Here is a 15535-nt window from a genome sequence, read left to right on the forward strand (position 1 = left end):
GTAATATGAGGACTCTTTTTGGTACACACCATCTTTGGTAAAAGACTTTGAGGACACCTTGTGTTTTTGCTGTGGGATGAATTAATTCCACAACTCACCTCTGCATAATCCAGTCTCTGGCCTGTGTTGTCATACACATCTCCTGCAGTGGCAGAAACATGTAAATCCACATTAGGAACATTCACTGTGGAGCGAAAATACCTTACAGAGATCATGAACTGGCTGACTGAAACTAAATAGAAGGCTCACTGCTTTGCTCATTCTCAGGGAGCAACCTGGAGCTGGCTCATCTGGAAATCTCTACATCATGAGAATTAAAAGACACAGTGAACTCAACAGCTGCTGAAAAATGCGTTGATTCTTACCATAGGATTTGCCGTTGATGGAGCACTTGTTGAAGATCATGATGTTCTGAGTGAGCGTCCCCGTTTTGTCGCTGAAGATGTACTTGATTTGGCCGAGCTCCTCGTTCAGCGTGGTGGTACGAGCCTCGGCAGGGGTGTCGCTGCGAGCAAAGTACATCTTCCTGTCCCAGTCGATGTAGAAGCTGTTCCCCAGCCGGATGATTTCCACGCTGCCAAAGGATGAACATCCGGCAGATATCGTCTTTTTTTGTTTGTTTTAAGACATTTTGTGCGTGATGACTTAAGGAGTCATGACATATGTTACCTAACATAGAGAGAGATGGGCACCACTGTGTTGAGGATGATGACGTAGGACCAGAAGGTGAGGAAGGCTGAGAAACCAGCGTTGTTGCCGTCTTCTCTTGGAAGGAAGACGGTGAACTCTGAGCCCTCATTCAGCTCCCAGATGTAGTTTCCTATCGCCAGGACTGTACACATGATGGCCAGGAAACCAAAAATCTGCCGGAGGACCACATGTACTCAGTTATTTTACATCCATCTCTTTGTGTTTTATTTTGAGATATTCAGACCCCGTGCACCAGCGTAACTTTGGCTTCCTTTTCTCGTGTTGCTCCACGCCGTTCTTCTACTTATCGATCACCTTCCCTGCGTCACGTTCATGGGGTTTTCCCCGTGTTTTTGGTTTTGTGTTTTTATCATGCGTAGTCATGTCTTAGTTAAGTTTTGCCATTGTTTTTCACTCTTCCCATGCCAGGTCATTAGTTTCACTCACGTCACCTGTTTTCATTCTACCCAGCTGCACTCATTCACCAGTATTTAGTTTCCAGGTTTCCCCTTTCATTTTGTGAATTCCTTCTCCGTCTTCACCCTTCATGCCATACCACGGCATCAAAGCTAAGTGCTTTTGTTCATGCCGTGCCGTGCGTTTTTTCTGGTCACAGTCATATTCATGTTTTTGTCCCCACAGTCTATTTGTTTCATCCGGCTCAGCCGCGCCTTTTGTTAACCTTGTTTTTTGTGAGTAAAGTTTGCTTCTCACCTCTGGCGTCGGCATCCGTGTCCTGCCAAACCCATAACTGAAACCCTGCATGTACACTCCCCCGTCTCTTTGCTCCTTGCCAGTTTATACTCGAGCTTTCTGGCCCACTCTGTGTTCCTTGTTTTGGATTTTGACTGTTTCCTGCTTCTTGACAACACTGCTGAAAAACGTTTAGTTTTTTTTTCCAGCGGTCAGAAGAACTTTGTGGTGACTCAGACCGAGAGACAACTTCCTTCAGGCTTATTTACGCAAGAAAATGACAACGACTATACTGTTGTCAATGGTGAACTGACATGTTCAAGATGCTTTTTCATCTCACAACTCTCCCGCTCATGTTACTATACTTCATATATGTCTGAGACAAAGTTAATTTGGACTCTCTCACTGTGCACAGTTTAAAGAATGTTGCTAAATTTGCGAAGTAATAAAGTAATTTAACAGAGATGAATCAGCTTCTTTAGTTTATTTGCTTTCCTGTTTGCAGTGGTACTGCATTGCACCTCCCAGATGTTTAGCTGAGTGTGTGTGCAGGCTTTTTCAAAGTTCGCCCCCTTTCCTTTGCATGGCGCGTGTCTGCTCATGAAAACATGTAATATACATTCATAAGAGGATCTGACATTTTTTGAAGACATATGAATCGGTTTCACATAGAGACCTGATTCAGCTGCATGCAATGATTTCAGCGCCTAAAAGCAACCTGAAGAACTGAAACATGAGTAAAGTCGAGGGCTCACACAGAGGACGAGGACATTCAACAGGCGGTCCACGCTCGTCCTCTTGAACGTGCTCTTCCCACAGTTTTGCATCAACTTCGTCTCTGGACCTGCGAAAGAGAAGCAGAAGCACTCCAGATTTTAAACGACCGCTTATGCTAGTTTGCCATTTGTTGGTGTTCTTGTCTGTGAAACATGTCCCTGACCTCCGAACAGCACCAGTCCAAAGCACCAGTCTGTGTTCCTCAGTGTGCAGCCCCGCAGCAGGATCTTCTCGTTGTCCAGCGAATATTTCTGACCAGCGTACGTTAGTGTTCCTGTGAAGCGGTCCAGGCGGTTGTTGGGAGGTTCGCAGTGCACCTCACCTTAAGAACGGAGATGAAAGATTTGAGCTTCAAAAGTACTAAAGAACTGCCTTCTTATGCACAAGTCTTACCGTTAAAGTCTGCCAGTTTCTCAATGTCATCTCCCAAGTCTCCTGTGACTGGCAGAGCCTGTCTCACCTTCAAGTTGGTCTCACTGAGGAAGAGGAGTGGACAAAACAAAGAGCGGGAAGAAAGGAAAAGGTAATACGGGGCAGGCATAGAGGGATGAGGGGAAGGAGGAGGAGAATGAAGGGATGATAAATATGTTATTGTTCGATCACGCGTATGTTTAACAAAGTAAAACGTTTTGTTTTAAACAAGAAAACTCAACCAACCCGTCCAGTTCGGCGGTCTCAATGTACACAAGGTTGAGTGGTTCACTACTGGAGAGCAGCAAGAGGTCCGCCTGAAATCACAAAGGGATTTATCACTGCCATCAGCTTTCCTGTTCGTCCTACAGCTGGAACACCATGTGGAGGACTCTCCAACATATCGCTGATATCCAGAGTTGTGGGTAACGCGTTAGAGTAATCTAATTACTTTTATCGAGTAACGAGTAATGTAAACGCGTTAGTTTCGTGCGTTCGGTAATCAGTAACTTAGTTATTTTTTTTAAAAAGTAATCCGTTAAAATCCCGACTGCAGCCTGCTTTTTGTCAGCGGAGGCACAGCGCTGTGATGCGTCTGTGCCGTGCTGCTGACCTACATTACCTGTGTGAGTGTCTCGAACCCCCGGCAAGATGGCAGAGAGGTCAGCCTTTTCATCGTGGAAGTACGCACATTATTTTCAATTCACCAGCGAAAAGGACAAGAACAACATAACGGTAAAATGCACTCTCTCTGTTGGTGAAAAGCTTCTGTCGACCTCAAAAAATTCCACTTCGAAGCACCACTCTATCCCACTGGTCTTCTTTTGCTACGTTTCAATCACTACTCTGAAGAGTAAATGTAAGTGGACGAAGGTAAAGTGAGTTTAGGCCTGTGATACTTGAACAGTATTTTCATAATTCAGCTATGAGGCTATATATGTCATTTTCCTGCTGTGTGCCAGTGAGCGATTTTATTGTTCGTTTTATTCGGCATTTTTGTTAGATCGTCGTTTGGTCGTTAATTTCTAAATGGATCTGAATCTGCAACCTGTTTACCTCAGATTCTGTTTACTTAAGCGCACGTAAATGCACTTTCATAACTGCATCATATCGGCTTACTTGGGCTGGGTACCAAACGTTAGGCAACACCTGAATTTTGATCACATGTTCTGTGATTTTAAAAAAAAAAAAAAAAAATTAAAATGCTACGTGGCATATAACTGACTGTCTTTCTTGTTATTGTTATCCTGTAGAGTTAATTTGGTTGGATGACTGATGTTATTCATTGTCAGGACGTCTCGGTGCATTTAAAGTAGGCTGTGTGTCTGCGTCAGTTAAGCTGCAGCATGTGTGAGGCGCTGGAAATGGCTTTTAATTTTCAGTAACGCAGGAGTACTCTAACGCGTTACTTTTATTAATAGGTAACGCTGTAACGTAACTGATTACTTTTAATTGATAGTACCGTTGTGACCTAATTAACTGCTTTCCAAAGTAACTATACCCAACACTGCTGATTTAACATCTGCTGCTTTTTAACCTTTTATCATCCTACGTTATGTTTGTGTTCCAGAGAGTTTGTTTTCGTAAAAAGTTGGAAGTTTTATCAGAAAATCCTCATGTCTTAGGAGGGATTTCCAAATAAAGCATTAGACTCTAATGGGTTAAGGCCTTTATCAAAACCTGATACCATTTAGAGCATGTAAGCAAAGGGCTTCAATAAAAATAGGGCAGCCAACCAAAAGAAAAAGGAAACATAGAAACCAAACATTTGTGATTTAAGATGTAAAACACAGCAGAATAAGTGGTTTTATGGGAGAATTTGTTGAGAGGTAGACAAGTGGGATGTGAAATGGAACGAGAGGAAGCTTGTGTTATACACAGTTTACTCACTGTGACAAACTGGTTGTTTTCCAGCTTGATGATGTCTCCCACCTGGACGTCCATCCATTTCTCGCTCCGCAGCCTGAGAACAGGAAACAGGGTGGTGAGTGTGTTTCTGGGTTCTCTGACGATCGTCGGGAAAGAAAACTATCATAAATAACCATGAGACACTGAGGTCATCCTAATAGAAGTCACTTTCCTTCACGGCGTGTTCCTGCCAGTTTCCTGTATTATCACTCTGTGTGCATCTGTCTGCCAACAGCAGCGGACGCTTTTAGAACTTGGCTGGTTTATATCCGAGGGGAAGTTTGAAAAACCAGTCTGGGTCAAAGTAGTGGCTGGTTTGGGTCTGTAACTCCCTTAACTTCTGTTTTGTCTGTTAAAGGGCACATGTAAAAAACTAAAGAAAGGCTCCATTTCTGTTCTAATGTTTGGGCTGATGATGATATAGAATAATCAAATCTGAGTATTTTGAGTTTGATCTCCACTTTGAGCTCTGGGAGTTTGTCATTTATCTTCATCTTTTACAGACTATACACAACAGAGTTTTTTAGTAAAAAGTAAAAAAAAGGAACTATTGGTAAGTAAATATAAGTAAGTAAGTAAATTATATAAGTAAATGATTAATAATTAGTTAAATGGTCCATTAACGGAGTGTTCCTTAAATTAAGGAATTGGCTGGAGGATTAAAAGAGTCCCACTAACAGGCTTTCCATTCATCATTGAAGCAAGTCTGAAGCGATCCTTTATAAACCCACAAAAAAGAAATGTGAATGAGGACATGTGTCCATTAACTGGTTCAAAGTGAATAAATTAAGCTGTGCAGTGCCAGAAGGTGGCGGTACACACGCCATGTTGCTTGTCGGTCTTATTAGTTTAAAGGGGTTTTGTAACAGAAAGCAACAACAACAACTGTGGTGGACAAATACAAGGGGACAAATGGAGAGAGCTCTTCTTCAGGAGTTACTTTCACCTGTGGGAATATCTGAGATATTATCCTTCGGGCCAGTCAAGTGAGTTTAATGCTCAGACTGGATACAGCTGGTGATTTGTGTCATTCTAACTTTGCCTGGTTGGGCGCTTTTTACCAAGTTGTCTCCATTGTACCCAGTTTGTAACAATTCTTCCTTGATGCAAGCATGATGTCATTGTGAGCGTTGACAAAAGGTTTTATTTTTTTCATTTGAACAGTTGCCATTCATCTTTTTTTGTCACATTTTCTTAATGTGAATCAAAGAGATGCCAAATCAAGCGGCCCTTCGTTTCTAAGAAGAGCAGACGTCATGTCAACAGGAAGAAAAGTATTCCTCCTATCGTCCTCCAGCTGCTTCCCATGCTGCACAGCTACCGCTCAGCAGCCAGCCAAACCATCAGGGGCACGACTACAAACATGCAAACCATCGAGTTTCATAAATGGTACCGTCTCCCATCTTTTGAAAACCCGCAAAAAAGAAATGTGAACGAGGACACGTGTCCATTAACTGGTTTGAAGTGAATAAATTAGGCTGTGTCTTAATTGGAAATTTGTGAGGAACAGTTCAGTTGCCATAAATACACCAAAAAAACCTCAGTGGCTGGTATTGATGTTTCTGGATTTGGCATCTCCAAAGTAGACCGAAACATAAGTAAAGCATGAGCCGTAGGCAAATAACATGAAAACTTGAGATGTTGAGTTAATTTCTCCCAACAGTTCAGACATTTGGAATATTTGAGGTCTTAAAAAAAAGTCTTAACTTGGAGGGATAAAACATGCTGTTTGTTTTGGTTGAATCCAGCTCACTGGATATTTTCGACCTCTTCTGAGAACTTGTATGAGAAATTCCTGTATTTTCATTGTGTGTCGTGTCTTATTCTTAGCAGTGCAGCCACAGGAAGCAGCTGCAAGACGGTGAGCAGCACTTCCTGTTGATCTGACGTCGGCTATTTCAAATATGTGAGATATGCTAGATTTAGACGTGAGACGTAACGGTGAGGCGGGCTTTATACGTTTTCTTTTTTTCGCCTTGGCAGCTAAATTGGGCAAATTCTGCAAGGACTTAAACGGCTCTTCATTTAAAAGGCAAATTTAAAATTTGCCCGGGACGTTTCCCAGAGGAGAACTTTAACCCTGATGGTTAGAGATGAAAAAGGTAGAGGTTAACTGAAGCAAAGGTGGATTCTCCACGACTCACAGCACATAAACAAATGCGTGAAAATAAAATAAAAACTTACTTTCTGTCTATGAGGACTTGAGCTTTTCGGTTGTTTACTTGATTGTCGCTCCTGTGGCGATTCTGTGAAGAGACACACAGCGATGAGTCAGAAGAGGTCACAAGAAACTCAGTTTGTTCACTGATTGCGTTATCTGTTCTGGCAAAAACTCCCATCACATGTATCTCTCACCAGCAAACACACACTGTAACGTTTTTCTGGGAGAAAGTATGTCAGTTTTTATCTGATGGGTGTTTTCTTTTTTGTGTAATCATCTTCAATATCCTGCATTCTGAAACATTTTCTCTCTGTTTATCTGCCCTTTAGGCCTTTATGGGTAAAGTTTCATCCAATGCGGAATCTCAGTTTTGAGGCTCTTTTGAACAGCTGGGCAGGAAATGCAGGAATGACCCCGGGAGCATACACCTCAAAGCGAAGTTAATAGTAAACTTTATCTTTGTTTTCTGTTCGAGTACTTATTAACAGGTCAACCGAAAGCTTTAGATGGACAGACATCAGGTTAGGGGTCACTCCCAAACCATTCTAAACTGTAAACCACTGTGATCAAGCCTGGTCAGATTTACTCAGTCTTTCATACAAGAAAAGAAAAAAAAGGAATAATATAGTTTATTTTGTCTGCTTTCGTCTCATTGACTCCTTTTGATTCCTTTCAGCTGTACGGCCAAAATGATCGACCTCGAGCTGTATTTCTAATATCCTTTTACACCGAGCTGAACACACATATGCAGGTCATTTGGGCACACCATCCTTTCCCTCAGTGTGTTGGTACCTGAGGTCACATCTGCAGACCACTCCAGCAGAAAGAGCTGGCTTTTGGGTATCCTGAATTACAAGCCACTTTTCATGAGCCACAGCTGAACCCAGAATCCCTGAATACCAAGCAGCTACAGAGGCTAGCTGGGTCCATCTTAGAAGATGGCTCCCACCCACTATACGGTGAAATTCAGCCTCTCCCATCAGGCCGCAGGTATGAAGTGCCTGTTTGCAAAACAAAGAGATATAGAGGCAGCTTTGTCCCCTCAGCCATCAAAACCTTAAATAGTAATTAGGCTATGTTGGACTACACACTGTCGCGTCCATGGGGTTTTCACCGTGTTTTTAGTTTTATGTTTTATCATGTTTTAGGTTGGTTCATGTCTTGGTTTCTGAGTTCATGTTTAGTTTTAGTTTTGCCACTGTTTTTCCCTCACTTCCCATGTTCAGTTCATTAGTTTCACTCACGTCACCTGCATTCATTGTCCCCAGCTGCACTCATTTGTCAATCACTCCCAGTAAAGTACTTAGTTCCCAGGCTCCCCTTTCAGTTTGTGATTTCTTTCCCTAAATTCACCATCTCCCTTGCCACGCCACGCTAAATGTTTTTTTCATGCCATATCATGCCAAGTCTTTTGTTTTTCTTGTCACAGTTATATTCATGTTTTTCATCCCCCAGTTTAGTGTTGTCATCCGGCTCAGTTAAACCTTTTGTTAAACACTAGCCCCTTTCACACTGCCGAATAACCCGCGTTTAATTCGCGAATTTAGCGTGTCCGCTGTTGTGTTCACACTGCCGACCCGGGCTGCCGCGTCAACTCAACTCGCCTTTCGACCCGCGTCGGACCCTTTTTGCCGAGTTTGATGTGAACACAATCGACGCGGGTCGGACGTGGGCGTGGCGTGACGTGAGGAGTTTAAAAGACAGAATGGACAGCTGATTCAGAACAACAGCGACAGGTGAGGACAAGTTTTACTCTGTTTTAGCCTACATCAAGTTCGAGACATTTTTTAATATGGCCAACTGGGGAGACAAGGAGGTCCGCGAGCTCCTCAGCCACTGAGCAGAGGACGTTATTTTCCGCCACATTTCGGGGAGGGTGAAGGATGGACATCTGCTGGAAGGGCTGGCGAGAAAGATGGGAGAGCTTGGTTTCCCACGCAGCAAGACGCACCGTAAAGTAACATCTCCATGAACTGCATTGCAAAAACGAGTTCTCATGGTGTCCCGCCATCGTTTGTTTGAAAAATTTGATGCAGACAGGTGTATTTCACCCTACCTCCGGCGCATGGCTTGTGACTACGTCATTGTACACGCCCACCATTTTCTGTGTTTCGTGTGACGCTCTGCCACTAGGCAACGCCCCCTGAACTCGGCTTCAGGCGACACGGGTCACCCTGACACGCCAAGCGTTCACATTGCTCGACGCGGGTCGAAGGTGCAATTTGGACCCGCTAAGGTAGCGGGTCGCAGTGTGAAAGGGGCTCTTGTTTGTGAATAAACCAAGTTTTGCTTTACACCTCTGGAGTCCGTGTCCTGCCAACACCCAAACCTGACACACACTCACTTAACTTTTTAACTTGCTGACTGTATAGCCTTCTTAAATCTATTTATTCATTCTGACCTGTTTTTAATATCTATCAACTTTTTTGCAATTCAGCAGGAGGCAGTTTGTAAAACTGTTCTTCCACAGCCGCTTTCCCAACACAAGCGCTCGTTTCTTCAGCACTTGTTTTCTCTGCCATACATGGTCAGTTTGGTGAATCCTGAGTGGCTGTGTGCCAGGAATGCTAAGATCAAGTTAAACATGAACCCGGTGATCTCACCAGACCAGAGAATGGCTGTACAGGATCCCAGCTAGTTTAAGTAGAAGCTCTTGTCTCTCCCCTTTAAGCTAACATTTAACCCATCACATCAGCTATTTCTCCTTAACGGTTTGGCATCATGTCCTTGGGGGTTCACCACACGCACAACTGAAATGAAAAGTAACTTTCCTCTCATTGTTTTAGAGGTACAGGCTGCTCCAGTTAGCAATGAATGAAAAAGAAAACCGTTTGTCCATTTATGAAGAAATTGACTTCCTGATGACCTTGTGTGCAGGTCGCATGTGTTATAGGTGTGAGCCAGGAAGGAGGGGCTCTATTTCTTAATCAGCCTCAACTCCCAGATGACAACATTCAAACACTGAACACATCACAACAGTTTCAAAAGTCTGGCTAAAACTCATGATTTCAAATTGAATCTGGTGGGCGGCAGCTTCTTTTCAGATTTTCCCAATGCTTCTTAAAAAAAACCCCGAGCTGCTGCCAGCGGCTGACTGGGGAAAAAAAATAGGTGATTAAATGTTGAACAGATGCAGTCACAAACACCAACCTTAAAGTTAAACTGCACTGAAATGGGAGCAGAAAAACTACTGGTACATTTTTGTTCCCACAATCAGAGAGTAAAGATGAGATAACATGACTGAGCTGGAGGAGAATAACATGCAGCAATGACGATATTCACTGGATATTTACACGATCGAGGTTACTCAATTAAAATATGCAAGACTAACCAGAGGAGTGGATCTGTGTCTAAACATCTTACTCGCAGCTACTGAGAAATAAAGACGATGAGGGGTATGTGCTGTGGTGGCCCTGAGAGCTTATAGCAGCGTGTTTGGGGATAGTAATGTCAAACAGACAAGACACAATTAAACTTAAAAACATTTTATGCGCCTTTTATGAGTCACAAAGCAGGACAACAACTTAAACTGCTACAAGAGTGTCCCACAAATATCTTTGAAATCTCTGACTTCTTTCTGAATCTGTTAGTACAATCGATTGCATTAATGTGTTCTCTGTGTTCTCAAACACTCCTTTATCCTTTTGCCACTCTGTGGGGCGTAACCGAGCACGCTCACATGTCCGTTGCATGTCTGATGAAGTCACGCGCATGCCCTCTGATGGGGGATCTGTTTCCACGTTAGCTTTTTATAGGCACTGCTTCCCTGTGATAAATCAGTTCTGCACATCCTTGAACATTCAAGAAACACTGACTGACATATTGTTAAACCAATCGTGTTGTTGAAAACTTTCTTCAGTTCATACTTTTGCTCGTTTGTTCTTCTCCATCAAACAGGAGAAATGACATCGTGTTCTCTGAACTATAAGGATCGATGTGCTGTACATTGAGTCTTTGGCAGCATCAGTCGAAAGACTGTGAAAGTTCTCCTGTTAATCAGGTAATGGTCTCTATATGATCTTGAAAAATGACTCAAACATTCAAAATCAGTTCCTAATTGGGTGAAATAGAACTAAACCTTTCTGCTCTACTTCTAACCTTTAATCTTTACCAATTGGAACAACATGTGCTCAACATAGTTTGTATGTTAAAAGCAGCACATTTACCAGATCTCATCTATTTTGTAGAGAATACAATGTTTTCACACACAACTTTATGCTTCATAGTCTGGTTTAACCACCAGCTGCTCTGAATCTCTGTTTTAAGCCAACCAAATCACCTTCACTTCGATTTTTCGTATGTAAAAAACAGTTTGGGTTTTTGTTGTCACCATTAATGTTTGGCCTGAGACAACTTCTAGATGTTGTGGTCTCAAAATACACTTTATCTGGTGCATGTCATCTCCTCTGCTCTGTTGTCTCGTTCCAACAACCATGTCAAAATGTAAAAAAAGAAACATGGAAACCCTTGCTGTGATCATTCTTTTTCTTCTGTTCTATTCAATTGTTTGTTATTCAAATAGGAAATGAAAATAAAACCATTTCTAAGGCTTGTGGGAGATATTTTTCCCTTCAACGGTGCCTTATTTCCACTTCTCTGTCTCTGTCATCTAACTTTATAGCTGTAACTCTTTGTAAAAGCATTTAAAAGCAGATATTCATGCTCATCTGATTTGGCTGAGGCAGGGGGGATTCCAAGCACTGTGAGCTGGCTTGGTAAAAAAAACTTGAAAATGAATACAAAGCAATACATCTAGAATAAGTCCTTTAAGGTACAAAATAAAAAAAAAACACTCACAGCTCTGTACAAATGTGTGACATTAACAGACTTTGATTGAATGCGGTTGGAGCACACTTCCTTTTTTATCGTGTTCAGCACTGACACAACAGCAGAGCAACTTCAACCGACTTTATTTGCCAAACAGACTCAGTATCTTAGATTACCAAAATAAAAGAGGAGAGGAGAAATGGAATCCAGTTGAAACTATAGTACTAAACATGCAGCTCAAGAACATCTGGATCTGTAGAGTCAAGATTTAGTGCTGCTGTGTAGGTCAGACGCAGGGAATGACAAAGACCATCACGAATAAAGTAGAAACACTCATTAAAAGCTGCCTAAGAAAAATCCTCTGGATGCACAGGCTGGAGAAGGTAGGCAACATGGATCTATGAAAGAAGACACAGCAGGAGAAGGCAGAAAATGAAATCAGACGAAGGAGATGGGGATGGATTATTAGGCAGTTGGAAGTCAGCATAAAATAAAGACTGGCCCAGAAACAGCTAGTGACAAAACCTCCAGGGAGACGTCATGAGAAGAAGCTTTGCCTGGAGTCAGGGTGAGGCAGCAGCACAGGGAAGTACCTCTCCCTGTACTAAACGTGGGTGCTCCGGCATCGAAGCACCCACGGAGAATCCCGAGTACCCACGTGTGCCAGGCAGCCTACACCACTCTGCTACCTGCTAACACATTGCGTTGGGATGTCAGATAAACCGCCAAAAAGGCTGGACGACAACTTGCTGTTGAACTAGCATAGTGGTTGATTTAGCCAACAAAATGGACCAATTTGTCACAAAAATACTAAAAGTATCCACCGAACCGAGACCGTCTTCCAGTGAGAACTCTACCGTGTCAATGAGGACAGTAGCAGCGCAGATGTTAGGCAGAAAACAGGTCGGACTTTTTAAGCTAGCAGGAAAGGTAAATATCCATGGACAGACTATGATGCTGCAAAAAGAACAAGTATTTAGTGAGGTTTGCACTGCTGGATTGTGGATTTTGTTTTTCCTTCATCTTCATCGGAGCCTTTTTCATTAGGTTACATTGAGATTAACTTCTTGTATGCATCAACAGTGTGTAGACTGTGTGTGTGAAAGAGAGCATGTGCGTGGGCACACGCGTGTCAAAATAAGCACGGTGAGCACCCACCAGCAGACACATAAATCGGCGCCCCTGCCTTGTACCCTGTACCACCCAAGGGTGACAGAATCTTTTAGCTTCTTGAAAAAGAAAAGAAAAATCTCATCTTATTATGAATGGAAAACAAGAGTAATGTGGATTCTGGTTTTATTTCTCTGCGTTGGAGTCTTTATTTTTTACTGAGGACTGTGGGGCTTTGCACAAAAATGGGACCAATGCACCTTTGTTCCACATCAGTGTCACGCCCAGAGACTCATGTTTTTAGTTTTCATGTTTAGGTTATGTTTTTGTGTTCAGTTCATGTCCAGGTTTTGAGTTTTAGGTTTTGCCATTAGTTCATTCCCCTCACCTGTTCATTCCCCACCAGCTGCACCCACTCACTTAATCACTCACTCCCTATTTAGTTTCCTGCCTCCCCTTTCAGTTTGCCGGATCTTTGTTGCATGTTGTTACTGTTGATGTTGATGTTAGTTTCCACGCCACGTTTCCACGCCACGTTTTCGTCCAAGCTAAGTATTTATTCCATGCCATGTCCTTGTTCTTTTGTTTTGTTTATAGCTTCGTTTTTCTCCGGCTCTGCCGCGTTTTATGTTGTACTTTGTTTTTTGTTAATAAATCACCCTTTTCTTTATAAGTCCGCATCCGTGTCCTCCCCTTCTACACCACACGTGACAGAAAGATCCGGCCAGAAATGGACACGGCGGACTACACTGCCTTCTGGGAGCTGGCTGGGGACTTCTGGTGCCTAGCGGGCTGACTACGAGGCTTTAGAGCCTGACCACGACCAAGAGGCCACAGGGCCTGACCACGACCAAGAGGCCACAGGGCCTGACCACGACCACGAGGCTTTAGAGCCTGACCACGAGGCTTTAGAGCCTGACCACGAGGCTTTAGAGCCTGACCACGACCACGAGGCCACAGGGCCTGACCACGAGGCCACAGGGCCTGACCACGAGGCCACAGGGCCTGACCATAAGGCGGCAGAGCCCGACATGGACTCACTAGTTCGAGCCCCTCCCTCCCACCCCCAGACTTTGGGGATGTCTGGGATCCATCCCTTAAAGGGGGGGCTCCCCCCCGTCGGAGGTCCGTCCGACCGTGGGACGGTCCCCGCCTCCTGCTGCTACGCCACGGGATGTCTGGCCGCCCGCCAGACCACCGCCTCCTGCTGCCACGCCACGGGATGTCTGGCCGCCCGCCAGACCACCGCCTCCTGCTGCCACGCCACGGGATGTCTGGCCGCCCGCCAGACCACCGCCTCCTGCTGCCACGCCACGGGATGTCTGGCCGCCCGCCAGACCACCGCTTCCTGCTGCCACGCCACGGGATGTCTGGCCGCCCGCCAGACCACCGCTTCCTGCTGCCACGCCACGGGATGTCTGGCCGCCCGCCAGACCACCGCTTCCTGCTGCCACGCCACGGGATGTCTGGCCGCCCGCCAGACCACCGCTTCCTGCTGCCACGCCACGGGATGTCTGGCCGCCCGCCAGACCACTGCCTCCTGCTGCCCTAAGCCGGTATCACGCCCGTTTCTGGTTCCCCGACCGGCTTCGAGCCCCTCCCTCCCACCCTTGGACTTTTGTGGGATGTCTGGGATCCACCCCTTGAGGGGGGGGCTCTGTCACGCCCAGAGACTCATGTTTTTAGTTTTCATGTTTAGGTTATGTTTTTGTGTTCAGTTCATGTCCAGGTTTTGAGTTTTAGGTTTTGCCATTAGTTCATTCCCCTCACCTGTTCATTCCCCACCAGCTGCACCCACTCACTTAATCACTCACTCCCTATTTAGTTTCCTGCCTCCCCTTTCAGTTTGCCGGATCTTTGTTGCATGTTGTTACTGTTGATGTTAGTTTCCACGCCACGTTTCCACGCCACGTTTTCGTCCAAGCTAAGTATTTATTCCATGCCATGTCCTTGTTCTTTTGTTTTGTTTATAGCTTCGTTTTTCTCCGGCTCTGCCGCGTTTTATGTTGTACTTTGTTTTTTGTTAATAAATCACCCTTTTCTTTATAAGTCCGCATCCGTGTCCTCCCCTTCTACACCACACGTGACAATCAGTAACGTGTGAAGGTACAGAGGCTACTGATGTGCCTCTAAGCTGGCAAGGGAGACAGTAACAGAGGTGAAATGAGCTGTGTGTGTAAATACAAGCCGGTGTTCTGTCGATTTTTCCTACTTCGTCGAGAAATGCTACCGCAGCAAAAACCGATAGACACGCCTATCGGTTTTTGCTACCCTATCAAAAAATGCTACTTTATGGTTTTCTACCTCTGTATATCAAATAAAGTAAGCGTTTTTGTACCTCTGTATATCAAATAAAGTCATAAAGTAAGCGTTTTTGTCTGTCGTGTGTAATTATAAAAAGTGTAATGAAATTGATTTATTTAAGAGGGTAGCAAATTTTGATAGGCCAATATGACCCTGTCAAATAATGCTACCCCTTCTCAAATCATTCTTGTAAGACAACTTATCTCCTCACTGCCACTGTAGGATGAATGGCAGCATGTTCATAACATTATCTAATCAATTTTTAAGAGGGTAGCAAATTTTGATAGGCCAATATGACCCTGTCAAATAATGCTACCCCTTCTCAAATCATTCTTGTAAGACAACTTATCTCCTCACTGCCACTGTAGGATGAATGGCAGCATGTTCATAACATTATCTAATCAATTTTTAAGAGGGTAGCAAATTTTGATAGGCCAATATGACCCTGTCAAATAATGCTACCCCTTCTCAAATCATTCTTGACAATGATGGAGCAGAGTCACCTAAATAAAGCCTGAAGTGTCCCAAATACAAAAATCAAATGGCGAATGACAAGACAGGAAGGAGAACTAGAACAGAGGTTTTAATGGTTACATATACATTATCTCCTTCACAAAGGAGAGGATGGGGCAGAGAGAGGGGGGAGAGGAAAAGCAGCACAAAGTGCTTTACATAATAAAATCAATAATCAATTCATGCATAAACTCACACACA

At 43.9% G+C, this 15535-nt stretch overlaps 1 protein-coding gene across 1 annotated transcript in view; it reads right to left on the bottom strand.

The window, feature by feature from the left end:
• The window catches only part of LOC142381961 (phospholipid-transporting ATPase ID-like), a 48334-nt gene that overhangs the window by 11379 nt on the left and 21420 nt on the right, over positions 1 to 15535 (bottom strand). The window contains exons 6-14 of the mRNA XM_075467310.1: positions 6664 to 6725; positions 4462 to 4534; positions 2818 to 2888; positions 2554 to 2636; positions 2324 to 2482; positions 2139 to 2227; positions 670 to 863; positions 366 to 574; positions 99 to 142 (exon numbers count right to left, since the gene is read on the bottom strand). Coding sequence (XP_075323425.1) covers positions 99 to 142; positions 366 to 574; positions 670 to 863; positions 2139 to 2227; positions 2324 to 2482; positions 2554 to 2636; positions 2818 to 2888; positions 4462 to 4534; positions 6664 to 6725 — 984 coding nt within the window. The remainder of the gene's footprint in view (positions 1 to 98; positions 143 to 365; positions 575 to 669; positions 864 to 2138; positions 2228 to 2323; positions 2483 to 2553; positions 2637 to 2817; positions 2889 to 4461; positions 4535 to 6663; positions 6726 to 15535) is intronic.

The sequence above is a fragment of the Odontesthes bonariensis genome, chromosome 6 (genome assembly GCF_027942865.1).
Source record: "Odontesthes bonariensis isolate fOdoBon6 chromosome 6, fOdoBon6.hap1, whole genome shotgun sequence".
Lineage (NCBI taxonomy): Eukaryota > Metazoa > Chordata > Actinopteri > Atheriniformes > Atherinopsidae > Odontesthes > Odontesthes bonariensis.